Genomic DNA, 27,180 nt, shown 5'->3' with positions numbered 1-27,180 from the left:
TATTTCTCTCACCTCTAGACCTTGGCACGTGGTTGCTCTGTCACTGATACACATCCCAATAGCCCCCAACATCTACCCTTACCTCCATCCTGGTTTTCTTGCATAACTCCTACTCATTCTTTACACCTTGAACAGCATTCCTGTTTCTAGAAAAATATCTGTGAACAACAGTGCCCTGTACTTGCCCTGATGTGGCCCTCAGGTCTCTCTACTGATTGCTTCAACCACCTTCACTGAGAGACCAGAAGTTCCACAAGGGCAGAGTCCACGTCTGTCTATTCAGTGAGAGGGACAGACACACAATATAGAGTATAGATGGAATTGATATGGTCTGAAGGTTTGTGTCCTCCAAAAATTCATATTGAAATCCTAACTCCCAAAGTGATGGAATTAGGAGGTGTGGCCTCTGAGAGGTGATTAGGTCACGAGGGCACAGACCTAATGAATGAGATTGATGCCCTTATAAAAGAGACCCCAGAGAGCTTCCTCCTCCCGTTTCACCAAGTGAGGGGACAGTCAACCAAGAAGCTGTCGCACTAAACAATAAATCTGCAGGCACCTTGATCTTGCACCTCCCGGCCAGCCTCCAAAACTGAATGTTTGTTGAAAAATAAATCTGTGTTGTTTGCAAGCTACCCAGTTTGTGGTATTTTGTGATAGCAGCCAAAATGGACAAAGACAGATGATAAATGGATAAGAAAAAATTTTTTTCAAAAAGTAAACCATAGCTGAGAGACAGAATTCCATTAGCTGACCTTCACTATAAAAATCTTTTTGGTAAATTACGGTTAGCTACAGAATCATTATGATATTCATAAACTCAGGCAACAGAGAGACGGCTGCATCGCATTCATAACCACTTACATTTCTTAATACAGGCAGAGGGTCATGATGCCTGCAATTGACCTTCAAGTAATTCAGCAAACATGTCTATGTGTACACATGTTCCAGTATAAAGAAAGAAAAAAAAAAAAAATGACAGCAAATCATTACTTCTTCTCGCATGCAGGTTAAGTGACTTGGTGATATGGGAGATTACTACATGATTCTTTAAATTTTTCTGTATGATTATAAATTTTCATTATAAAAATCATTTTTTATCCCCAGAAAATACAATTAATCATTAGGCCCAACTTTTTAGTCCCTATCTCCCCCCAGCCCAACTGTCCACAATCCTACACCTCAAAGAGAAACAATATGTCGGGAGAAAATTCGATCGGCATGTTTTTGTGTTTTTTTAAGCGTTTATTTATTTTGAAAGAGAGAGCACTCGTGCAGGGTAGGGGCAGAGAGAAAGGGAGAGAGAGAATTCCAAGCAGGCTTTGCACTGTCAGCGCAGACCCCCAACACAGGGCTCGAACCCACAAATAGTGAGATCAAGACCTGGGCCAGAATCAAGGGTCAAACACTTAACACACTGAGCCACCCAAGCGCCCCCAATTGGAGCTAAAAAGCTCTGCAAACAAATATATGTCAGTTTCATTTTTTAAAAACATAGGTTTCCCTTTTCATATTTTAAACCGCATCTACAACAAGTACTGATTTAGCTACCGCAGTACATAAATTTGTGGTCAATGATGTACTACATGTGTTTCTACATTATACCTCTCATGAATAACGGAGTACTGTAATATGATTTAAAGATACACTTTTCCTTTAATAATAAACACGCCTTGACATATTATATAATACTTACTAATAGTCATATTAATCAGGCATTGCCAAACGATATTTATAGTCAGATTCTCTCGTTTAACATCTCTCCTCTTTCTTACCAAACACAGCTTCCCTAGGGAACAGGAGTCTAACTTTAGGGTCTATAGCTAAATCTAAATATGTTGGGTCATTAAAAAATAAATGAAAATGTGCACAAGAATTGCTTTAACAAAATCAAAGGAGTATTTTAACAGTGCTTGGAAAAAGAACACACTTCTTTAGGAAAGAATGCCAAGCGTATCAGAAAAGATGCTTTTTAACTGAAGTATCCGAAATTTCTACTCAAAAAGGCCTTAGCAATAAAGGAAATTCTCTGGCATTAAGGGAAATCAAGACACAGGACAGGCTAAGTGGTCAGTTCCAACCACCTCTGGAGTCTGCCCTTCTCAGAATGTCAACTTGGCCTTCGGGCTGACCCTCAACCATGATAGGATATCCCAAGGTCCACAAATTATCTCCAAGCACAAAGTCATGAAAAAGAGTGAATTCTTTCCTCCTGTAATTCCTTAGGAGCCATACCTTTTTCTCACAGCTAAATACCCCTCATCACTCTTACTGGCTCAGGCTAGCTACAAAGAGATGCCATCATGACCTGGACCCATCTTTTGGGGTGGAATGGAAAGTGGGGAGTTAAACACATTCCCTGGTATGTAATTTTAGTGTCAGTAATTAGACTACAGAGGAGTGTCACTAAATAGTGGCAAATAAGAAGAATCACAACACTCTAAAATGAGTATGTGTACCCAGGCCAGTTTTAATATATCAGAAAGAGACAGAGAGAGAGAGAGAGAGAGAGAGAGGGAGAATTAATCCTCTTAAGAAGCTATTCTTCAAACAGGGGCGCCTGGGTGGCTCAGTTGGTTAAGTGTCCAACTTTGCCTGAGGTCATGATCTCACAGGGTTCAAGCCCTACATCGGGCTCTGTGCTGACAGCTGGGAGCCTGGAGCCTGCTTCAGATTCTGTGTCTCCCTCTCTCTCTCTGCCCCTCCCCTACTCACCTTCTGTCTCTCTCTGTCTCTCTCTCAAAAATAAACAAACAAGGGGCGCCTGGGTGGCTCAGTCGGTTAAGCGTCCGACTTCGGCTCAGGTCATGATCTCGCGGTCCGTGAGTTTGAGCCCCGTGTCGGGCTCTGTGATGACAGCTCAGAGCCTGGAGCCTGTTTCAGATTCTGTGTCTCCCTCCCTCTCCCCACCCCCCTCTCTCTGCCCCTCCCCTACTAATGCTCTGTCTCTCTCTGTCTCAAAAATAAATGGTAAAAAAATTTTTTTAAATAAATAAATAAAATAAACAAACATTAAGAAAAAAAGTTATTCTTCAAAAGAACTGCCAGGGACAGCTTGGCCTGTAGGTTTCCTCAACCTCTGGGGCATATCTGCCAGTCAATTCAACCCAGCCAGCCCTTAATGAGAAGGAAGCCAATACAAGGGGCACTGGTGAGGAGATCTCCCCTGGGGCACAGCAGAGAGCATCACCCCTTCTGAGAGGGGAGGTGGTCAGGTGGCTACCCACCATCTACTCTCGGTCACTGGTTGAGGGTCCCTGGGGCAGTGGCTTTCCTTCCAGTGCTGGTGCACAAAAGGCTCTCAGGTTCACAGGGGGAAGACACAAGGAGAGATGCACCAGGAATGACCAGTGAAGGAATAAAATCAGCTACACTGTATTTTCGAGTAACTCTGAAAATTTTGAAAATGATGTCATTCATAAAGACCTTAAGTCACTTACGTGGCTAGCTATGTCTTAGGCTGAGTTCCCCGGAAGTAGCCCAGATCCTTCTACCTTCTTTTAGAACAACCCATCCCTGTGTTCAGCAAGGGCCATTCTGCTGTTCCTGGGAAACTCTAACAGAATGACCTAGCCCATGTGCCTCAATGGCTGTGTGACCAGTTCTGCTCCCAGATCACACTGGGTCCTGGGAAATTTGGGGGTTTGCTTCCTCTCCAGGAAAGAGGACTCAGAGGCTCTTTGCCCTTAGATTCAGAACCATCCATTTGTTTTATATGGTCATTTTCCCTGTCCTTCCCCTAAACCTGGTAGGGGTGGGAAAGCAAAGACAGAGACCCTTCTCCAGGACCCACCAGCATAAACACTCTTTCTACATTCCTTCTAACTCTCCACTGAGCCCACAGAATGTGTATCTAGGAAAGGAGGAAGTTTCTCTTATGTTATCTTTTCCCAAATCTCTTTTCTATACTGGACTAGGACTTCTGAAACTCAACAGCCAAACACTGAATGCTTTTTTCTGTTTTGTCATTCCTTCCAAGGCAGAGTAATTAGTAAACAGGCAGGGGAAACACACATAAGTAAACTTACAAAAATGCTACATCATTGTCACAGGATGAATTGTGTCCTCCAAAATTCCTATGTTGAAGTCGTAACCCCTCTTAATCTCAAAATGGGACTTGGGATTTGGAGATGAGTTCTTTAAAAAGGTCATCGACTTAAAATGAGGTCACTGGCATAGGCCCTAATCCAACATGACTAGTGTCCTCGTAAGAAGAGGAAATGTGGATACACACAAAGAGGAAAAACAATGGGAAGACACAGGGAGAACACAGCCATCTACAAGCCAACAAGAGAGGCCTGGAACAGATCCTTCCCTTAAGGCCCTAGAAGAAATCAACCCTGCCAGCACCTTGATCTTGAACTTCTAGCCTCCAGATCTGGGAAGAAATAAATTTCTGTTGTTTAAGCCACCTAGTCTACAGCATTTTGTTATGGCAGCCCAAAGACAACCACTGCACTCACACAGCTTGTGTGTGAGGCACTGAGAGCCCAAGACAAAGTCCCAAAGTCTCTGCAGAGTCTGAGAAGAGAAGCTACCTAGATACTTCACAGATAGCATGAGGAGAACCCAAAGCAAACCAGAGTCCATGAGGAGAATCTTACAGTGAAGAAAACCACAGAAGAATCCAAGGTAGAGTTGACAGACATAAAGGAAGGGCAAGATATTGTTTGGATTCCATCACAAGGAGGGGGCAGTGACACACAGAGACAGAGGACATTAGTTAGGTGTTCCAGAGTCAGTTAGGTGACCTGGTAGAGAGGGAAAATGAGAAAGCTCTAAAAACAGTAGAAAGCAAGAATCAAGAGATTATTCAAGGAGTTGGTATGGAAATTACAAAAACTATAGAGGTTTTAGCTTTAAAATCAGTAAATCAGGGCACCCGGGTGGCTCAGTCAGTTAAGCATCTGACTTCAGCTCAGGTCAGGATCTTGCAGTTGGTAAGTTCAAGATCTGGCTCACTGCTGTCAACCTGTCAGCACAGAGCCCACTTCAGATCCTCTGTCTCCCTCTCTCTGCCCCTACTCCACTTGTGCTCTCCCAAAAATAAATATTAAAAAAAAAAAAAGACACATGATGAATGAAAAGAACAGACACTTTAAAAAGGACAAATAAAAACTCTAGGTATATGTGTAAATAACACATCAGTGACCAGAGCAATAAATGTCCTGTGGATGTTTGACTGTAGAAGCTACTAGGTAAAACGGTCAAGAAAGACCACACAGAAATAGAGAAAGTAAAGCAAAGAGAACTAAGAAAATAAGGAAAAGTCTCTTATTCAACAGAAGTGGAGAGGTTCACGGTCCAGCTTCCTTATAGATCTATGCCTTATATTCATCTGAAAAAATGTTATCCCAGGAGTGCCTGGCAAGCTCAGTAGGTAGAACATTGGACTCTTGATCTCAGGGTCGTGAGTTCAAGCCCCACATGGACATGAAGCGTACTCAAAAAAAAAAAAAAAGAAAAAGAAAAAAAAATGTCTTGAGATGTTATCCTAAATGTATGAGTAATAAGGGAATTTGAAACAAGAACCAAAAATATTATTCATAATACACACAAATTAAATATTCACTGTGCAAACTCCAAGGCAAAAAACAAAAAAAAAATTAGTGCTACTTATATCTGATCATAAGCAAAACTAGACCTAATTTCTAAGCAAAACAAAATTACCACATTCAATAAAATATCAAAATTTATCCAAAAGTTACCCCCCTTGATGTATTTTTTAAATTCTACTTATTTTATAAGACATCCACGTCATGAAAGAATTTCAAAAGAGCATCTATGCTCCAAAAACCAGTGATCAGCAAACCATGACCTCAGCCTGCGTTGCAAATAATTTCGCCTCCACAATGTTTCATGTATTTATTGTCCCTTGCTGCTTTCCCACTAAGATGGCAGAAAACGAGGCACTGTGACAGAGACCACATGGCCCACAAAGCCTAAATTATTTACTATCTGGCCCTTTTTCGGCAAGTTTGCCAACATCTAATTAACGAATTGTTTTCTCACATTAAATTCTTGAAATTTTTTGAAATAAAATGTTGGGAAAACTCAAGTTTTTAGTAACAGTCTTATAACGAAAATGCACTTAGTATTATCTTTCACTCAAGTAAAGCTCATAATAAACAGCAAAAAAAAAAAATGCAGTAAGTGAAATAACAATAAGAGATAATAAACAATACTCACAATCTTTCAAGGAGACTTAACCCAGAAAATGAGCCATTCTTCAGCTCAGATATTTTATTGTTACTCAGAATCCTAAAAATGACAGGGAAAAAACAAAAGACAAAAAAACGTAAGTTATGGAATATACATACACCAATAATATCAAAATAATTTAGTTCCCTATGTTTAAACCTATGAGAAATTCTAGAAAGTCATTTATTACCCAAATAATCTTTGAGATGCCTGAAAAAAAACAGGACCTTCTTTCTCTCTGAGAAACTACCTAAAATAACTTGCGCACACATCTTGTTGCCTCTTAAATTGTTCCCATCATTTTAAAGTAAAAAGGGAGAGAAGTGAACACAAAATAGCTCTAAAGTTCAATATGAGAAGAACAGCACATACGTTTATATAATTAAACCAATTTATGTAAGTTGAAGGCTTATTTAAAAACTAGAAACTTAATAGAAAAACGTGTAACACTCTATAAAATACTGATCTTACAAAGAAATAAAGCAACCTCTAGATATTATTTCAACGCTGAATATTATTTGTAGTTTAACGGTATGCAAATGCACTGCGCCTCTGTGTGTGAAAATAAGCTTTCTGCACATCCTCACGTACAGAGGGCACAGGTACCTGTATCACAGTATTCTATGTCATGTATCAGGTACAACGTTCATAAAAATACAACCTAAAAACAAGAACTTATTGCAAGAAGTCAGTCAAGCCACCCCCACAGTAGGACTTGCCCAAGAAGGCACTTGTGTGTACACGATCTTGCTTCCTCTCCAGGCATTGTAACTGTGCACCGTTGGCAGCTAAAATACCAATAAATATTTTCCATAAAGTGAAAATGCTAAAGCTACTTGATTTGGAGGAATGGGGACATCAAATAATAAAGTGAGAAAACCAAGGTAGAGACGAATTAGTCAGGTTAATGGCCCAAAGTTACACCAGCAAATGCCAGAATCAGATCACAAACCCAGAAAATCTCTACTCTACACCCCACATTCAACACACACCAACATAGGTCAAGAAACTTACTCTTGGCCTCATGCACAAGAAAGTTCTCCATCACACACTTCACGTCATGCACATCACACACATGCCGCACTTCAGGGACATTCTTCACAATGGGCACAAGGTTGAGCAGTGGGCCCCTCCCTCCTGGAAAGAGCAACACAGCAATTCTGTGTATATACAAATAACAGAATGCCTCTGGGTCATACGATTTCAGGCATTCATTTTTATTTTATCTACTTTTATTATTCTAAATGAAGATTTTTTTTTTTTTTTTTTTTTTTTAGGCAGGCTTCCCCTGCATGGAGCTCAGCATGGAGACCAGTGCAGGGCTTGAACTCATGACCCTGAGATTAAGACCTGAGCTGAGATCAAGAGTTGGACGCTTAACCCACTAAGCCACACAGGTGCCCCTAAAAGAAGAAGCTTTGATTATTTGTCTTAAAACAAACAAAAATAGCCATTTGACATCTGAATTTCTTTTGATGTAAGTGGAATTAAAAAAAAAAAAAAAAAAAAAAAGCCCTGTTCATGCAGATTCATATTTCAGAGCCTTTTTTGGGAATGATTATTAGGAGTTTCTCAAGTCAAGGATACCCATGTTTAAAACTCAGCTCTACTGCTTTCAAGTTACACTGATCTTGGGTAAGTCAGTCCACATCTCACACATAAAACGGGAAGAATAATATCTACTCATAAACACCAGAAGGAAATCAGAAAATGCACGACACACTCAACGAGCATTCATCAAATTTCAGATTCTGTTCCCTGTGTCTAAGTCACACATCCTCCTTCATTTTTTTGTTTCTGGTTGTTTTTTTTTTAAAGAGAGAGTGCAAGCTGGGGAGACAGGTGGGGGAGAGAAGACAGAGGGAGAGGGAGAGGGAGGGGGAGAGGGAGGGGGAGAGGGAGGGGGAGAGGGAGGGAAGGAGGGGGAGAGGGGGAGAGGGAGAGAGGGAGAGAGGGGAAGAGAGAGAGAGAGAGAGAATATCTTAAGCAGGCTCTATGCTCAGCGTGGAGCCCAACACGGAGCTTGATCCCACAATCCTGGGATCATGACCTGAGCTGAAATCAAGAATCGGACGTTCAGCTGACTGCACCCACCAGGCAGCCCCTTCCACCATCATTCCAATATTTCTTGCAATCCAAGTGTATTACCATGTAACCTCTTGCTTCTCAAAGCTGTTCCTAAAGCAAAGACAAGGCATCAACCATCGGGACCAAGAAAACATGGTGGTCAAATAAACTGCCATTAAAATACAATACCATTTTCTCCAATCAAAATTGCAAGTGAGGTGGTTGGCTCGAGCAAAAGCAAACTAAGTCTTGCCCACCTTTGGCCACAAAGGTCATTGAAACCAGCTTTCTCAAGCAGCCTGGTGGTGCACCTTGCTCTCCAAAACATCACTCCTAAACATGTCACCAAATCCGACAAGAAGGATATCCATCCAGCGACCTCATGTCAACATTATGTAAGAGGAAGAGTTAAATGATGGCACATCCAAACAAAATTTCATGCATCCATGAAAAAAGAATTCTTTCAAAGGAAACTTGATAAAAAGGAAAATGCTTACACTCAGTTCAGAAGCAAACACCAAAAGTGATATCGCTGACTGAAAAGAATCTATACAGAGATCAAAAAGAAGAAAAAAAAGACTGGGAAGAAACACATCCTAATGGATCACTACCTTAGTGATGAGCCTTCTATTAGTTTCTCTCTTATTCCCTATAATTGTAGTTTTTTTGAAACATCTAGCAGACTCCTCTTATTTTTTAAATATTTTTTTCTCCTGATGATAAACATAAGAATCTTCGTAAGCAGGTATAACTTGAAATTGCGTTAATTTTGCATAGAATTATATCTTAGAAATAAAAACTGAAGGAATACTTGAAGCTTTGAGATTAAAGACTCATGCTTATTTATTTATATTCAAGAAATGTTTACGTAGTGAGAGTTTGCAACTTAGCAGGCACTATAAATCGGCACTGGGGCGCGCCTGGGTGGCTCAGTCGGTTAAGCGTCCGACTTCAGCTCAGGTCACGATCTCGAGGTCCGTGAGTCCGTGAGTTCAAGCCCCGCGTCGGGTTCTGGGCTGATGGCTCAGAGCCTGGAGCCTGCTTCGGATTCTGTGTCTCCCTCTCTCTGCCCCTCCCCCGTTCATGCTCTGTCTCTCTCTGTCTCAAAAATAAATAAACGTTAAAAAAAAATTTTTTTTAAATAAATAAATAGGCACTAAAAGTAGAGCAATGAACAATGTGCAGAGATCCAGAGCCTGGAGTTTTAACAGAGACCTCACCAGCAATAAATAATTTAGTTCACTTCTCTAGTTAGACTTCAATTTCATCACCTTTAAGATGGAAAAAAATTCAGGGGCGCCTGGGTGGCTCGGTCGGTTAAGCGTCCGACTTCGTCTCAGGTCATGATCTCACGGTCCGGGAGTTCGAGCCCCGCGTCAGGCTCTGTGCTGACAGCTCAGAGCCTGGAGCCTGTTTCAGATTCTGTGTCTCCCTCTCTCTCTCTGCCCCTCCCCTGTTCATGCTCTGTCTCTCTCTGTCTCAAAAATAAATAAACGTTAAAAAAAAAATTTTTTTTTAAAAAAAAGATGGAAAAAAATTCGGACCAGAGTGACCACCCAGATCCTTTTCTAGCCCCTTTTAAATTTCTGTATCCATGTTTCAATGAGCAAAACTGACGAACTTTACAGTGACTGAGCATTTATAACCGATAAACCAAAAGTTAAAGAAACAAAGGAAAATGACACAATCTAACAGGTAACAGGCTTGGTGACATCAGTACCCTGTGTCTGAGTGAAGAATGAAACCCAAATATGGAAGTAGCTCGTGAAAAACATCCAGGGCTCTGGCTGAATTACATTCACTGCAATCCAGTATTGCTTCAGCGAAAGGACTGTCATTTTGCTCAGTCATAAAGGCTTTTAGTACAATAAATGATAGATTTTATTGAGAAGAGTAAAAAGGAAGACATTTTATCACACTTAAAAAGTTATAACTGCAACCTTAAAAATACAGTTTACAACCTCATGTTAATATATTCAGTCTATACATAACTTGATGTGTTTAAGGATTTTGTGTAAGAAAACAGGATCAGTGTGAATAAATTTACTCTGCAGACAGTTTTTATACTCAATTTTGAGACTGGGGACTGTGAAGTTAGCAAAGGCATAATATCATGTATCATTATAAACCTAAAACCCATTCTAATCAATATTTTTGCTGACATCTCTGAAACTTCAAACTTTCCAGGAGGTAACTAAATAAAAAGTATAAAACTTGACCAAGATTATAAAGCTTATGTATACCCATTTCTGTTCTATACTAACGATATTATAACACTACCATATCTACAGACAATGCTTAGGAGCGCTATTCTGGGCTCATGCCTCTTGAATTTAAACACTGCAGGAAGCCTTGGATGCCCGTTATCATTGAACACAGTAGCAAGTTAGTTCAATATACCACTTATGCTGAAACATGAAAAAAGGAGTAAGACTTAACGTAGACATGTTTTAAAAAAAAAATCAAAAGTTTATGAAGTAGAAAAAAATAAAAATTAAGTATTACACGTTCTCAGCCACTTGCTATTCCAAGTCCCAGAATGGAACGCTATGCTATTCATAGTACCCGCACCCTGTATGGCAGAAGGCACCGAATAATTTTCCTTCTGAGAAGAACTGAAAATATATTTCAAGAGCTTTAAATATTCAGATCAAACGTCAGGAATCGAATTCTTGAAGTCAACACTGGAGGGAAAAAAAATCAGAAAAACAATCAAATGGAGTTCTTGTAGTGGGATGAACAGTGGCTCTCCAAAAGATATGTCCACCCAAAACCTAGGAACGTGACCTTAAAAAGAAAAGGATGTTTGCAGATGTAATGAAGTTCAAAGTTTTGAGATGAGATCATCCTTAATTAGTTTGGGTCCTAAATCCAATGACAAGTATCCTTAGAAAAGAAAGGGAGGGGTGCCTGGGGGGCTCAGTCAGTTAAGCGTCCAACTTCAGCTCAGGTCATGATGTCACACCTCATGGTTCAAGCCCCGTGTGGGGCTCTGTCCTGGCAGCTCAGAGCCCAGAGCCTGTTTTGGATTCTGTGTCTCCCTCTCTCTCTCTCTCTGCCCTTCTCCTACTCATGCTCTCTCTCTTTCTCTCTCAAAAATAAATAAACATTAAAAAAAAAAAAAAAGGGAGAAGACTAAGAGAATGTCATAGTTAAAGGCAGCCTCATAAAGACAAAAAAAAGGGGGGAGGAGGGCAGACAGATTTACAAGTCATAATAACTAAAGATTTTAAAGAACTAAGAAAAGGAGTAAACAGGGCTACATTTTTAAAACGTTGGTACTTTTAAAATCATAAGCAAAGTTAAAAGATATACAACACTTGGGACTACCATCAAAAACAAAGGACTAATTCCTCAAACATATAAAGAGCACTTAAAAAAAAAAAAAAAAATCCCCAATAGAAAAACTAGCAAAGGCCATAAAAAGACAGTTCAAGGAAAATAAATACAAATGGATCATAATCATATGAAGGGATATACAACCACAATCATGACAGAAATGCAAATTAAAACTAAAACAAGATACCATAATTCACTTAATGAGCAAAAACAAAAATGTGACAACACACTTTATATTCAGAGGGAAACAGCCACTCAAATTTGGTATCAATCAATACAATCACACTATGCAAGGCGAAAGTTCAAATGCATATACAGTATTTGATCCATTAATTCCACTTCTGGAAATTTACCTTAAAGACATACTTGTAGTTGTGCAATATACATTTCATGTTATATGTTAAATTATGCAATTGCATATTTATAGAACAAAAGTATTCATTGCACTATATTCATAAAACTTAACGACTGGATATTTAGGTTCGTTCCAGTAATACAGGATTGGTTAGTTATCCACAAAATGGGATACCACGCAGAGGAGGGAGAGAGAGAGCTTTTCAGGTATTCATACAGAAAGAGCAAAGACAAACAGAGGGCCGAAGGTATGCATTTTAAATATGTGTACTAAAATTTTCCATCCCTTGACATTTCTGATTTGCTCAAGCAATACAAACTGGTAATACAAACTGATTCTGCATTAGATTTATTATGTAGAGTAATACTTGTTATTGCTACATCTTTATCAAATACAAGAAAAACAGACAATATGGCTAGGCTAAGCTTCTGAGTCACTAACCTCAATCGGCAGATGTCCTAAAAATTTAGGAGCACCTGCAAAAAGCTAAAATCAGAAATGCTAACTCCTCAAAAGTGAATTTTAGTGCTTTGCTTCATTTATCCCACTAATGAAATCCGGTTACTCCTACGTTCTTCAAAGTTCTAGTCCACAGGGTGGCCAAATCCAACCCACCACCTGTTTGGACAGCCGGTAGGCTCCAAGAATGGATTTTATATATTTTTAATGATTGAAAGAAAATCAAAAGAATGGTATTGTTGCGACACATGAAAATCCTATGGAACATAAATTCCAATCTTTTCAAAATTTTATCAGAACACAACCAGGCCCATTTGTTCACATGTCGTCTGCGGCAGCTTTCATGCCAGGACGGCGCAGGTGAGTGGTGTCGACAGAGACTGTGGCGGCCAGGCAAGCCTAAAATATTTACTATCTGGTCCTTTACAGAAAAAGAGAAAGTCTGTCAACCCCCGTTTTAGCACAGTCTGTCCCAGTTTATCCTTTGGTTTCCCAGCAAATGAAACATCGTGTGCTCGTTTCGAAATTAATTCTTCCCAGCAAGTAAGAATAAGAATCTCCTAGACTGCAAAACTCATCAATCTGAGTCCCCTTTACATTGAAATCACACCTAAGTCGGCATGCCAGAGGCGCTGTGCACATTTTGTCCGAAGTATCATTAGTCTGTTCGCCAATGTGTCCTCCGAACCCTGCGCACTGGTTCATTCAATTCTGCAGAAAACATTCCGCGTGGTAGGCTTCACAGCTCTGGTGCGTGAAAAAACGTTTTGCGCGCAACACTGCCGCATCACCTGGTTTTAATGAGCAGCTCTCATGCCGGGAGGCTGCCGTTCAGGTATGTGTGTTTACCGTGTCTGCCATGACCGGGTGAAACCCGCACAGGGACCTTCTCGAATCTGACCATCACCGCATCCCCACAGGAAACAGACCAGAACGCCGAACGTGTGAGTCAGACCACTGTGCGGTGAGACTTCGCGAAAACCCTACGATATCGGCATTATTTTCTCCAAAGCTAAAATCTGCAAGTTAGGCGACTGGTCCAGGTTCCGATTCAAACCAAGTGGCAGAGTTAACATTACAACAACTCCTGGTACGCGGCAAGGGGCTCTCCTGGCTGTGGAGACGCACTCCTCAGACCATCCTCTAAGAGAGACCCTGCACAGGAGGCCAGTGAGCAGAGAGACTCCAGCTGCCGCTGTGCGGAGGACCTGCCTCAGTTTCTAAGCAGAGGCCGCCACTTTGTAGGCAATGCCAGCCAAGGACAAAGCACAGCGGGGCCCAGAGGGCTCTCCATTCCCGGCCAGCACAGACTCGCCAGTGGGCAATCTCTACACCAGGGCGGGCCCAGACTTCCGTACAACTGCACCGTAGTCTACCCAGTCATCCTCCCTTTCCCCTCTCCCTTCACAGAGACTACACCTGCATCCCAGTCTGAAGGATCCCCGGGCCCACTTCTGCTTCGTTTCCCGTCATATACTGTGTTTCCATCGGTAAAAATCTACTTCTAACCCCGTCTAAGCACTTGGCATGTGCTTCCCAGAGGACCCAACTGGCAAGATGCCCAGAATATCTGTTCAATAAATGAATAAAATAAAAATATGGTTGGGTTTAAGGATCGGCAAAGATCCTTCTTAAGGAATTCACCCGCACCTACAATGTACCAGCTTCCAGTGTTACAGATGAGGAGTAAAAACCTCAATGCTGTTCTCATTACTTCTTCTCTCTGAGGCTTATGTAATTTAGGGGGAAGAAGGGAATCCAAAATTCTACCAGAATACATCTCGCTTTCTTCTTTTAATATTGCAATAGAAGTGTCCTAAGATACTGTTTTCCACATTTTCACCCTTCTAAAGTTAGGACCATCTTCAAATTGGTATCAAAAGAAATTTCCAGCTGCTAGGAAAAGAAATTAAGAATTTATCAGTAGCTGTCATTGCTGGCATACACACAAACTGGGGTTGAATTTTAAGTCTGGATCCTTAATCGCGGCTTAATGTTTACACATTAAGGTTTCACTATGATACAGCACTGAAAAAAAAGCTGTGTAATAGACGATTACATATTATACAGCAGTCAGAGTAATTAAAGGCAGCAGAAATGCTAAACCTCTCAGAATTTAACATTTAGGAGAGGTTGGTGGGATTCATTCAGGTGTCATGGAGAACTATCACTCAAGCAGCCGACAGATCTCATAAGCTGCCAGCTCATTTATAAGGGAAGCAGTTAAACTTCCAGAGATACATGATTAAACTAAAATTGGGCAGGGGGAGCTTTTTAAATTAACCAAGTAAAAAGTACAAACGAAAACTGATCTTCACAGATACCCAAATTATATTATCAAGACTAAAGATGAAAAAAAGTCAAAATCACCCATATAAAAAGATCAGTGGGTTATGATATAGGCACCATACTGTCAAATGGTCAGATTTAAAATACATTTATCACACACAGAAAAAGCAACTGATGAAGGGGTAAAATGTTATTAATAGCAAAAGCTCCAGGTCAACCTGGGTCACCTCTTGCCTCTGCATTTGAAAATCATAAGCAAAACTAACCTCATTCCCCAAAACTGACATGAGGTAACCACTAACCAATTCCTTTACATTTAAGAAAATTCTATTACTATAACCAATCACTGTAAAGAACACTCACTGCCCTCATGCGATATAAGCCACCGTGGAGCCTCATTCCATGTTTCGGTTTGAGTGCTCATAGTTGGCAAACAGCCTTTTGGCGTGTGCACAGTAAAGTTCTACTGATTACCACTTTGGTGATTCACTGGGTTTTTGTTTCTTATCAACTTTTGACACAGGTCATTAGAAGCAGACTTCTGGGGGCGCCTGGGTGGCTCGGTCGGTTAAGCGTCCGACTTCAGCTCAGGTCACGATCTCACGGTCCACGAGTTCGAGCCCCGCGTCGGGCTCTGGGCTGATGGCTCAGAGCCTGGAGCCTGCTTCCGATTCTGTGTCTCCCTCTCTCTCTGCCCCTCCCCCATTCATGCTCTGTCTCTCTCTGTCCCAAAAATAAATAAACATTAAAAAAAAATTTAAAAAAAAGCAGACTTCTGGATTGCTCCCTTGTTCTCTCTGGCCACTGGGTCCTCTGGAGTGGTCATGGTTTCCCTTTTTCTTGCCATGGCCCACTTCATAGTTGTGCTCAGCTCAAACCCCTCACTGTTCTTGGGGCAGCTGGAACTTGTGAGTGGCGGGAGGGCTCAGCAGTGGTCTCTTACAGGCTGGTGACAGAGGCACCAGCGAACCTCACCTGAACAGTCAAATGTCAGACCCCCATGTCCAAAAAACTGAATTAACAGATTTATATGGTTGGGGAAGACAAAATTTATTTGACCTCTGAATTTAGGAAGTAGGTAACTTGCCAGGAGATTTACAGAGTCAGTGTCTCCTAAGAGACAGGCATGATTTTCGGAGAAGAGGGTAAGGGCCAAAGTTAAGGGCGCTGATAAAGGAACTCTTTGGACTGGACTCCTATCGCCAAACCAATTTTATTACTCTGAAGAAGTTCTTGCTGTACCATGGTGGAGTTAAAAGGAGAAAGAGTCCCTCTGGTATCTACCAGCACAGTGCAGATTTCTCATTTATTTCAAGTTTCATTTCACCCTGATGAGTTACAGGAATTACTGGGAGTGGCTTACCAGATGATTCCTCAGCCCCATCAGTGCTATCTTGAGAATCTGAAGGTGGAGTGTTTCCTCTTCTTGGATAATCAGGTTGTTTGAGGGCAAAGTCCTTTATCCAATGTCCCTTTTGCTTATATCTTGACAAGTATCTCCTCAACAGAGGCAGGTGCAAAGTTAGTTCTAAAGTTTGGTCAAGGCCCCTGTAGTTGTTATAACTGTAGGGCCATGAGTTTATTTGCTGGATAACCCCTTTTTCTGTTCTAATATTCTTTCAAAATGCTCAGCAAGATGTGGGGAGCTCAGAAAGGGGAGTGATCTCCCGTCTTATTTTATGTTTCTTTAATAAATCATTAAGCTCAGGGAGAAGCCCATTAACAAAATGAGCAGACAAGGCAATATTAGCTTCACAGTCCCTGAGACCAAAATGCTGTCTAAATATTTCTTCTAAGCAAATTCGAAAGTCTGCAACTGATTCATCCCTTTTTTGTTTACAAGACTGTATTATGGCCCAATCAATTCTCACAGAAGCCCTGGGTATAGCTTCAACCACTGACTGACCTACTTTTCTCACTTTCTTATGGTTGTTCTTCTTTTGAGACATGCTTGGTGGGGTCCTCAAAGTCTTTTAAATTTTTTTAATGTTTATTTTTGAGAGAGAGACAGAGCATGAGTGGGGGAGGAGCAGAGAGAGAGGAGGATAGAGAACCCAGAGCAGGCTCCAAGCTGTCAGCTCAGAGCTCGATTCGGGGCTCAAACCCACAGACGGCGAGATCACGACCTGAGCCGAAGTCGGACGCTTAACCAACTGAGCTACCCAGGCACCTCACCTTGACTTACTTTTAATGCACAATCCTAGCCTTGTTATTACTGAGCTGTAACATACATATAATAAAATGTACGGAAGTATTCAGTTTGATGCTTTTTGAGTTTCATACACCTTTATATACAATCACCACCCAAACAAGACAGAGAACACTGGCATCCTCTCAGAAAATTCCTTCCTGCCCTCTACCCTGTTGAAATCACTTTCTGACTTCCCCCACCATCAATTAAGTTGGTCTTTTGGGAACGCTTATCACAGTTTGTGTCTTCAACATCATTATTTCAGATTCATCTACACTGCTGTATAATTTCTCCCTTATTTCTGAGTAGGAGTCTACTATGCAAATACACACACCTCCATTGGTTTACTATCCCTGTTGACCAGTATCTGGGCTTCCGGTTCCTCACTAAGTGATGAAGACCACGTACGTACTTTTTGTGGACGTAAGTTTTCTTCTCTTAATTAAATATCTAGGATTGGAATTCCTGGGTCATAGGGTTTAGGCATTAATAAATTCAAAGTGGTCGTAGCCTTTTATAGCCCCACTTAGTTCCAGTTGTTCCACACCCTCTAAGTTTGATATTGTCATTTCGATTTGGGCCTTTCTAGTAGGTATGATGACGTATCTCTTTTGTAATTTTGTTAGTATAAATGTCGAGCTTCTCTTTATATGCTTATTTGTCATTGATAAATATCCTTTGGTAAAGTGTCCATTTAAATTGCTTGTTCATTTTCTGAGTTTGGAAAAGGTAAACACATAAAGTAACCAAATAAAAGGCAACCTAGCACAAAGGCTTTCCAGCACCCAAAATGCTATTCCATATGTGTGGTGGGTAGGGAAACCAGGAGAGCTACAAGAAAGATGATTTCTAACCCTTGGGAGTATTATAGGTGATAACTCATCATCACAGCCCCCGCCTTTTTTTAACATATTGGGACATTCATCTGTGTTGCACACATCAGTAGTTTGTTCCTTTTTTCTTGCTGAGTAACAACAATCCATGGTAGAGACGGACCACGGTTTATCATTTACCAAGCTGAAGGACATTTGAGAAACTTCCAGACTTCGGTGATAGGACTAGAGCTGCTTACAAATATCTGAAGACAGGTTTCTGTGTGAACATATTTCTTTCAGTAACTAACTCTCTGGAAGTGTGATCGCTGGTTCGTGCACGTTTAACTTCATAAAAAACTTACCAAATCATTTTCCCAGAGCAACTGCACCATCCTGCACCCCCACTGGCATTGTGTGAGGGCTGTGGCACAGTCTCCCCACCGGTGGGGCTGTCAGAATTTTATTTTTATTCTTTTCAATATCTATTCATTTCTGAGAGAGAGCACGAGCAGGGGAGGGGCAGAGAGAGAGGGAGACACAGAATCTGAAACAGGCTCCAAGCTCTGAGCTGTCAGCACAGAGCCCGATGCGGGGCTCAAATCCACAGGCCGCGAGATCATGACCTGAGCCAAAGTCGGACGCTGAGCCACCCAGGAGCGCCCAGAATATTTTTTATTTACACCGTTCTAGCGCAGTGGTAACTAAATGTGGTTTTAATATACATTTCCTAATGAATAGTGATGTTGATTACTCTTTAATGCCCATCACCTATTTCCAGCCCCCCCCCATCACCACCCATCTCCCCTCTGGTAACCCATCAGTTTGTTCTCTACAGTTATGAGTCTGTTTCTCAGTTTGTCTTTTTCTCTCTCCTCCTTGGCTCATTTGTTTCTTAAATTCCACATATGAGTGAGATCATATAGCTTGACTTTTTAAATTCAGCAAATAAAAATCAAGACAGACACCAGTGGGAGGCAAATCATGAAATCTGGAGTATTTGTAAGAATACAGATTCCAGAGGGTAAAAAAAGGAACAGGTAGTGGGGGCACCTGGCTGGCTCAGTCGGTGTGAAGCATGCAACTCAATGCTGGGGTTGTGAGTTTGAGCCCCATGTCAGATGTAGAGATTACTCAAAACTAAACCTAAAAAAAAAAAAAAAAATGGAACAGGTATAAAGACGACTACAATTAAGTAAAAGGAAAGATCTCTGCAGAAAGTAGTACAGAGGTTATCAGGGTTCAGGGGAAGGGGGTTTTACGGAGTTATCATGCAGTGGGTACAGGGTTTACACTGGAAAGGGTGAAAATGCTGCAGGTATAGTAACAGTGGTTATAAACACTGCAAATGTCTTTAATGCCACTGAATTATACTCTTACAAATGGTTAGAGATGTTATGTGTATTTTACCACAATAAAAAAGTAATGTCTGATAAAGATATATATATAAACCCCTCAAAAAGGGCGGGGGAGGGGATATCTCCAGTTTGAAGACTTATAAAAAACTAACCACATGCCAGGCAAATCAATTTTAAACACACACACACACACACACACACACACACACACCCAGGTGTATTCTAATAAAATTTGTGAATTCCATGATAAAGAAAAAAAAAAAAAACCCTGTAAGTTTCCAAACAGACACGAAAACGTGGGTGTTTTTATCATTCAGTTTTAATACCACTTCCACAGATTTGGCGAGTCCGGGAGGAAGTTCAGGACAGTCTGCCTGCCTTCTTGAAACCGGATGCTGTACAACTTCCAACTTCAATCTCTGGGAGGTGAATAATTATTAAAAGGAGACGGCAAGTCAAAGACATCAACCACTAACATACTATTACAGGGTCACAATATAATTTATCATCAAACAGACACTTGAGAATAAAACAAGGTGCCATTAATAATTACAGTAAGTCAACAGGTGTCATCTTGGGCATATGGTCATGCTTAACTATTCAAATGGTTCGTTAAATAACCTTTCAAGTTTCCACTCATTCTTAATCAAAGACCTGACATTTCTTCAGGCCTGTTCCTTCTTATAATTGTTTCAGATTCTTTATTCAGCAGTTTCATAAACAAAAGGGAAATCATCTATTTTTATGCTTTAGCATTAAGCAGGAAGTCTACATGTATTTAAATAGCAGTTGGTTAAGAAAAACTAAACGGTTTTTTATGCCAGTCTAGATATACGTCTAAAATGCCCAAAAATGAAAAACCGTTTATTAAAGAACACTTCATCTTATCTCATGAACACACCAGCTCCGTGAGAAAAGGGAGCCCATTTTTCAAGGTGTCTATACATCATAAAGAACACTGGACATTTAATATTTATGAATACAATAAAAGCAAGTTATTTGGCATTTTAATCAAATAGAGAGCTCTCTCCTGGGACCATACTGAGGTCCTTTCAGAATTCTGAATCTTTGATTTTTAAGTTACAATTCCTGACAGACCTACTACACATTACTTGAGAATATATTTGAGCACCTACTCTGTGCTAGGAGGGACACCAAGGATACACAGCTAGATTCATGTGTAGAAATAATCCTTGTGGTCTAAATGTAAAGTGCTACGAAAAGGGTGCATGACTGATCCAAACACAATGCAGTTTAAATGTTGCTGAAATGCAGAATGATCAAGCGTTTCTGAACTTTGTGTAAAAAAAACAAAAAAACAAAAAACTGGATGGCTCAGTCGGTGAAGTGTCTGACTCTTGGTTTCAGCTCAAGTCGCGATCACACAGTTCAACAATTCGAGTCCCACGCCGGGCTCTATGCTGACAGCGCAGTGCCTGCTTGGGATTCTCTTCCTCCTCTCTCTGCCCCTCCCCTGCTCTCACTCTCACAAGCTCTCTCTCTCTCTCTCTCTCAAAATAAATATTTTTTTTTTTAAAAGGGAGTAGAAATTCAAAGGGCAGACAGGAAGGGGAAAATCCTTTCAAACAGAGACAACCCCTCAAAGTTCTTTATTAGTTTTCTACTGCTGCACAACAAATTTTACAAACTGAGTGCTTTAAATCAACACCGGTAAGTTGGCACACAGGTCAGAAGTCCAGGCACAGGGTGGGCGGGTCCTCCGCTCAGGTGGCATTGGGCTGCAGAACACCTGAGCTCCAAGAGCAGCGAGGCCAGAGTGAGCGGACGAGGGTGGAGGGAAGGAGGGATTTAAGTCTACACGTCAGCTATGAAGTAGTTCCTACCAAAGTCACACTTGAATCTAAGTAGTGAAAAGTGGTACCTCAAAATTCTAATTTGCATTTCCGACTGAGAATCTGTTTCCTTCCCTTGAAGGTCTGGAAACGCCCCTTGACCATTACAACACACTGCTTACAAACATGAGCTCTAGAGTCAGGCTGTCTGGGCTCATGTCCCGGTTTCATCACTTACTGGCTAGTGACCTCAGGGAAATCAATAAGCCTCCATGCCCCACATCCTCAGACACAAAAGAGGGATCAGAATAATGATATCATCAGGGAACTGTATGAATTAACTAATACAACACTCAAATCACACAGGACAGGATCTGGCACGCTCTGTAGACATTGCCTGTTATTACTGCCCCATATTTCTAATAGATCATGTCTGTTTTCACTAATTTGTAGTTCTTAATATATGGGAACCAGCATTCTCCTCCAGTATAATCTCCCAAAGATCCTTAGACTGCTGGTCCAAATGCTAGGAGCCACTCTATTAGAAGATATTTGGAAAGTACATTTTAGGAACTATCACTGAGGAGTGAAATCAATATTTTTGACAAGGAGAGAGCTTACTACTAAGTATAGAATCTAATTCTTCCAGTAAGAAATCTCCTGAGACCTTTTATAAATGTATGCCAAGCCACTCTTAAAGTAGCTGTTGAAAACACTCTCAAACGGTAAAGAACATGGATATGCACAAAAAGCCATATGATCCTAAGATTATAAAAGAAAAAGAAATGATTAAGAGCCTTGGGCTTCCGGGACGACTGGCAAACAACGGCATGTGTGCCGTCACCTCCCCGTCCCGGGGCAGCTCATTAGTGGTCCCCATCCCAGGCCCACGGCAGCCCATGAGTGAGTCCTAGCTCTTTCCTGATACACTTACACGACACTCCTGATGGCTATTCCCAATTCACCAGTGCAGACACTCAAGAAATCTATCTGTCATACTGGCTTCCAGTGCAGAAGTAGATCATAGACAACTATGACCCCACATGTAGTTTTATAATTGGTGGAGGGATCATGACCAGAAGCTGGCCTACCCACTTAGAGAGAAGTTAGGTATTCAGAGTCAGTGGGGACTGCCGTGAAACAGCATCAGCCAGAACACTGGCATTGAAAGAGCTGTATTAAATATGTGATGGAGCACCTGGGTGGCTCAGTCAATCGAGCGTCTGACTTTAGCTCAGGTCACGATCTTGCAGTTCGTGGGTTCCAGCCCCGCATCGGGCTCTGTGCTGACAGCTCAGAGCCTGGAGTCTGCTTCGGGTTCTCTATCTCCCTCTCTCTCTGCCCCTCCCCTGCTTGCACTCTGTCTCTCTCTCTCAAAAATAAACATTAAAAAAAAATTTTAATAAAAAAATATGTGGTAACACAGGCAAAGCTGTAAAGGGTAGGAGAGCATGCCAGCAAGAAAATAATTGTGTGGCACACAATCTGTAAGATGCATAAAGTCTGGGGGCGCCTGGGTGGCTCAGTCAGTTAAGTGTCAGATTCTCGGTCTCGGCTCAGGTCATGATCTTGCAGTTCAAGAGTTTGAGCCCCACATTGGGCTCTGCACTGATAGTGCAGGAGCCTGCTTGGGATTCTGTCTCTCCTTCTCTCTGTCCCTCCTCTGCTTCTGTTCGCACACTCTCTCACTCTCATAATAAACATTAAAATTTTTTTAAAAGATGCACTAAGTCTGGAGATAAAAGGAAAAAATACGTGACTGTGTGTATGATGTCATGAAGGGTATCTTCACTATGCTAAAAAGAAAGTCTAGGGGTACCTGGGTGGCTCAGTCAGCTAAGCATCTGACTTCGGCTCAGGTCATGATCTTGGGGTTCGTGGGTTCAAGCCCCACGTCAGGCTCTGTGCTGACAGCTCAGAACATGGAGCCTGCTTCGGATTCTGTGTCTCCCCCACTCGGGCTCTTTCTCTCTCTCTAATATACAAAAGAAAGAGAAAGAGAAAGAGAAAGAAAGAGAAAGAGAAAGAGAAAGAGAAAGAGAAAGAGAAAGAGAAAGAGAAAGAGAAAGAGAAAGAGAAAGAGAAAGAGAAAGAGAAAGAGAAAGAGAAAAGAAAAGAAAAGAAAGTAAGATGAGGTTTCCAAACATTATGGACACCCTGTCAATTCCTTTGAGACTCAAAAATTCAGACAAGCAAGCTGGCCGATTCATTGAGCTGGGAAGTTAAAAATCTATATTCCTGTAACAGAGGAAGGAATAGGGTTACACAAAGAGACAACCGGAGTTCAGATGCTAACAAAGTCTACCAAGATGTTAAAGATGGGAACTAAGAGTCAAAAAAGAAATCCAATTAACAGAAAGGGAGTGCACGGTCCCAAGGCTGGCAGTAGCCCTAGGGAGAGGGCAGGTCTCAGCCGGTGAGGGGCAACTAGCCCCAGGAGTGGTACGAAAACGCCCAGGTGGGGCGCCTGAGTGGCTCAGTCGGTTGAGCGTCTGACTTAGGCTCAGGTCACGATCTCGCAGTTCGTGAGTTCGAGCCCTGTGTCGAGCTCTGTGCTGACAGCTCAGAGCCTGGAGCCTGCTTCGAATTCTGTGCCTTCCTCCCTCTCTGCCCCTTCCCCACTCATGCTCTCTCTGTCTCTCAAAAATGAATAAACATTTAAAAAAAAAAAAAAAAAAAAAGAAAAGAAAGAAAATGCCCAGGAGCTCAGGAACCACACAGACCAGACTCAGGACTTGAACAGACCCAATACTACACCCCCTCCCCCAAGAAAACAGCTGCTGCACCTATTATAATGCAATGAATCAATCCTAATAAAACAATTTGAGCTTCCTTCAACGTGCATGGATTTTTAAATCTACCTCGTGATTTTATCAGGTTTGGTCTGCTTTAGTGGGATATATAAAATCATACAACTTTACTAGTTCAAGAGCCCTTGAAGATCATCTGCTTCAAACCCCCATTTTACTATTCAAGAAAGGGAGGGCCAGAAAAGTGAGGACTGGCTACAGGTCACCATTCTGCTTGGTATCAAAGCTACTGTAAGCCACCCACGCAGCCATCCGGTCTCATTGCTATTTCTTCTGTACCCTCCTTCTGGTCATCCTTATCAAATAGGGAATAAGAATGCCAGAGCCCTGCTTACCCAGCGCAACTGTGACACGTAGGTGTGGACCCTCCCTAAAAGTGGAAACCTACCCAAAATGCAGCTACTTCCCTTCGCTATCACTCCTTTCATCTGAAAGTGGCAGCCAGGCTTGAGACAGGGTCAATTAGCATTCCAGGGTACAATTTCCAACCTCAAGAATGCAGACAAGAAAAGGACTGATTATTTAATCATCAATACTACTCCACGGCCGTCCCAAGTGCCACCGCCCTAGTCACCCCCCAAAACCACTCGATGATAGGAAAATAGGAAATTAAAATTCTTTCCTTCAACAGTTAGTTCCTTGGACAGAATATGCACCAGGTGAGAATTCTCAGTTACCTTGTTATCTCATCAGCCAGCCACTGCTAAAGAAATGGTTCAAAGTAAAGAAGTCCCATATCTTTTGTTCGACAAAGACTTAACCCCCAAGGGCGCCTGGGTGGCTTAGTCGGTTGAGCATCTGACTCTTGATTTTGGCTCAGGTCATGATTTCTCAGTTTGTGAGATCAAGTCCCACATTGGGCTCTGCGCTGACAGTGCACAGCCTGCTTGGGATTCTCTCTCTCTCTCCCTCCCTCTCTGCCCCTCCCCTGCTCTCTAAAAATAAGTAAATTTCAAAAATTAAAAAAAAAAAAAAGATTTAACCCCAATCCCACTGCCTAAGTGAGCACCTAAATTGTCTGTTTTATCTTTTATGGACATGATACTGAGAATTACAGGCCCAGAGGACACAGACGCCAGAAACCTACAAAGCCTGTAACTTGAGAGGATCGATTTACCTGTCCACACTTCGGCTGGCACACCTGTCAGATGTTGGGGAGGGGCGGGACCACAGCAACCTCATGAACTGGTTTTCATGATTGAGCTGTGGTATGTGAAACATTTCGCACAGTACCCGGTACATGAGAAACATCTGAATGCTGGCCGTCATTACAACTCATAACTCAGTGAAAGGTTCTTGTATATAAAGGTAGTTCTGAAGGCTGAAAGGCTCTATAGACAGCTTAAGGTTCTCCTGTTCTCCAGTATTTCCTGGTAATTACCAAACCGGTTTTGGGAGAAAGTTAAACCAGCAACAGAAAGAAACAGTTTGTAACCATGTAACTCAATCATAAATCTTTAGGCGACATCCAAACTGGAAGCAGCAGGTCTATCAAATTAATTTCATCAGAAGGCTTGGTAGTGTTTTCCAATTCCCATGCTCTTGAAAGACAACAAGACGACCAGAATCTCTAGATTGACTTTACTATCCCGCCATCTCCCAACAGAAAAATAAATGCATCCCTAAAAATAACCAAACCTAACCTAAACTAAAACTAATCCCTCAGGGTCAGAATAAAATATAACCACTAAGGCTCAGTTTCATAGATTAGCAAGACAAAGAAGTTTAAAAGAGAGGGAACCTGACTGGGCCAGATTAGGTTCACCTCCCAGGTATATCTTCCAGGCACAACAGGAGCCTGGTACTCCCAGACTGCACGACCCCTACACCTTCCGTTTGAAAGGTGCCACCATCCAGTACTACTCAACGTACCAGGACCACGTAGAAGGCCTCCATAATCCCCCCTCACCTTTGCTCACGCAGTGCCAACAGGACACCCACAATTTAAAAGGTTTAAAAAATCACTCAAATGGGAAAAGATGTAAATATTAACTCAAGTACCTGAGAACGTCACAAAGCTTAAACGAGGAAAAGTCTGACAAAGTATTTATGCTCAGGGTCCCGGTCTGTGGTTGCTAACTTCTAGCCGAGCTGATGCGTAAGTGTTTCAACTTTACCCCTGCAGGAACTCCAATAATTTTATTTAAGTAAGGAACCCTGAAAACTGGTCACACAGGTACCCAGGGTGCTTTAAAATGGCAGTAATCTCAAGTGGACAATCTCTATTTCTCATGGGTTCGGATCAGATGACACCCATTCTCAGCACTTCAAAAAGCATTATTTAGGACAAGGCTCTCCATGGTCTATCTTGACAGAGAAACCACACAGCCAAGCTAACCATTTCTTCCTAAGAGCTTCATGGCGCAAACTGTGTGAACTGCCAAGATTCAATCATTAGGGGAGCTTGATAACAGGTGGTGGCCATCAAAGAACCAGAAGTCAACACACGTGGTGGTGAATGGAAAATGTCTACATCTAGATGGACTCAGGCTGGGCTCCGTACAGACACGAGACAGTAATGGGTTGAAAGTGAAATGAAGAGTAAGGAGATGAAGACAATGGATTCAAGCCCCTTTTCAAGAAGCTATATTGTGAAGGAAGAGAGTGACCCCTCCAACATGGTGCTACAAGGGGGTGTTTGGGGAGAGGAGAAAAGGACATGGCGGTGTATGCCTAGGAGAAACGTCACAAAGTAGGAGAGAAACTCAAAACACAGGAAAGGTAAGTGATGGGCTTCTCAAGAGGTAGTGGGGAGTGGGATCAAGAAGGGAGGCGGACAAACTAATCTGGGAAGACATTTTTCACTAGCAAATGAAGAGTGGGAGTCTAAGCCCTAATCTTGTAGGTTGGGCATTCTGCTTTCAAGAACCTGAAGCTTATCCATGATAGATTCATCCCTCTTAAGGATGATGCAACATTCTGTTCCCAGTCCTACTTAAGGAAAGAAAGAAAAAAAAAAAAATACTGGGGAAGGGGCGCCCGGGGGACTCAGTCAGTTAAGCCTCTGACTTCCACCATGATCTCATTGTTCAGGAGTTCGAGCCCCATATTGGGCTCTCTGGTGTCAGCACAGAACTTACGTCAGATCCTCTGTATCCCCCGCTCTGTCTCTCCCCCACACTCTCTCTCTCAAAAATAGAAACATTTTTAAAACTTAATTTAAAAACCAGTGGGGGGAAATGAGAGTTCTTTATACAAAGATTTACTGAGCGTTTACGGGGGAGACATTGAAGACACAGAGATAAGTATCACCATCAAGAGTTCACAATCTGGTAAGACAGTGAGGATTATAAATAGTTCCACACAGTATGATGCCTGCCTTAATGCAAGCAAACGAGAGGCAGGACCCAGTCACAAGGAACGAAGGAGCAGCCTGGCATTGTGAAGGTGAACTGAAGGCCCACAGTACTGTAATGACTTTAGAATTCTAGTCGAGTCTTGGGCATTAAGGGAGAGTTTATGCTTGGTCTTGTTTAAAAAGAAAAAAAAGGCAGGTTAAAAAAAAA

At 41.7% G+C, this 27,180-nt stretch overlaps 1 protein-coding gene across 3 annotated transcripts in view; it reads right to left on the bottom strand.

Annotated features, from left to right (window-relative positions):
• Positions 1 to 27,180, bottom strand: part of ADGRA3 (adhesion G protein-coupled receptor A3) — a 133,994-nt gene that overhangs the window by 91,431 nt on the left and 15,383 nt on the right. For all 3 annotated transcript variants that reach the window (XM_058722965.1, XM_058722963.1, XM_058722964.1), the window contains exon 2: positions 6,190 to 6,261. In XM_058722965.1, coding sequence (XP_058578948.1) covers positions 6,190 to 6,261 — 72 coding nt within the window. The remainder of the gene's footprint in view (positions 1 to 6,189; positions 6,262 to 27,180) is intronic.

Source organism: Neofelis nebulosa, chromosome 3, assembly GCF_028018385.1.
Source record: "Neofelis nebulosa isolate mNeoNeb1 chromosome 3, mNeoNeb1.pri, whole genome shotgun sequence".
NCBI lineage: Eukaryota > Metazoa > Chordata > Mammalia > Carnivora > Felidae > Neofelis > Neofelis nebulosa.
Note: the sequence above shows the minus strand (reverse complement) of the source record. Positions and strands in the feature narration are given on the sequence as shown.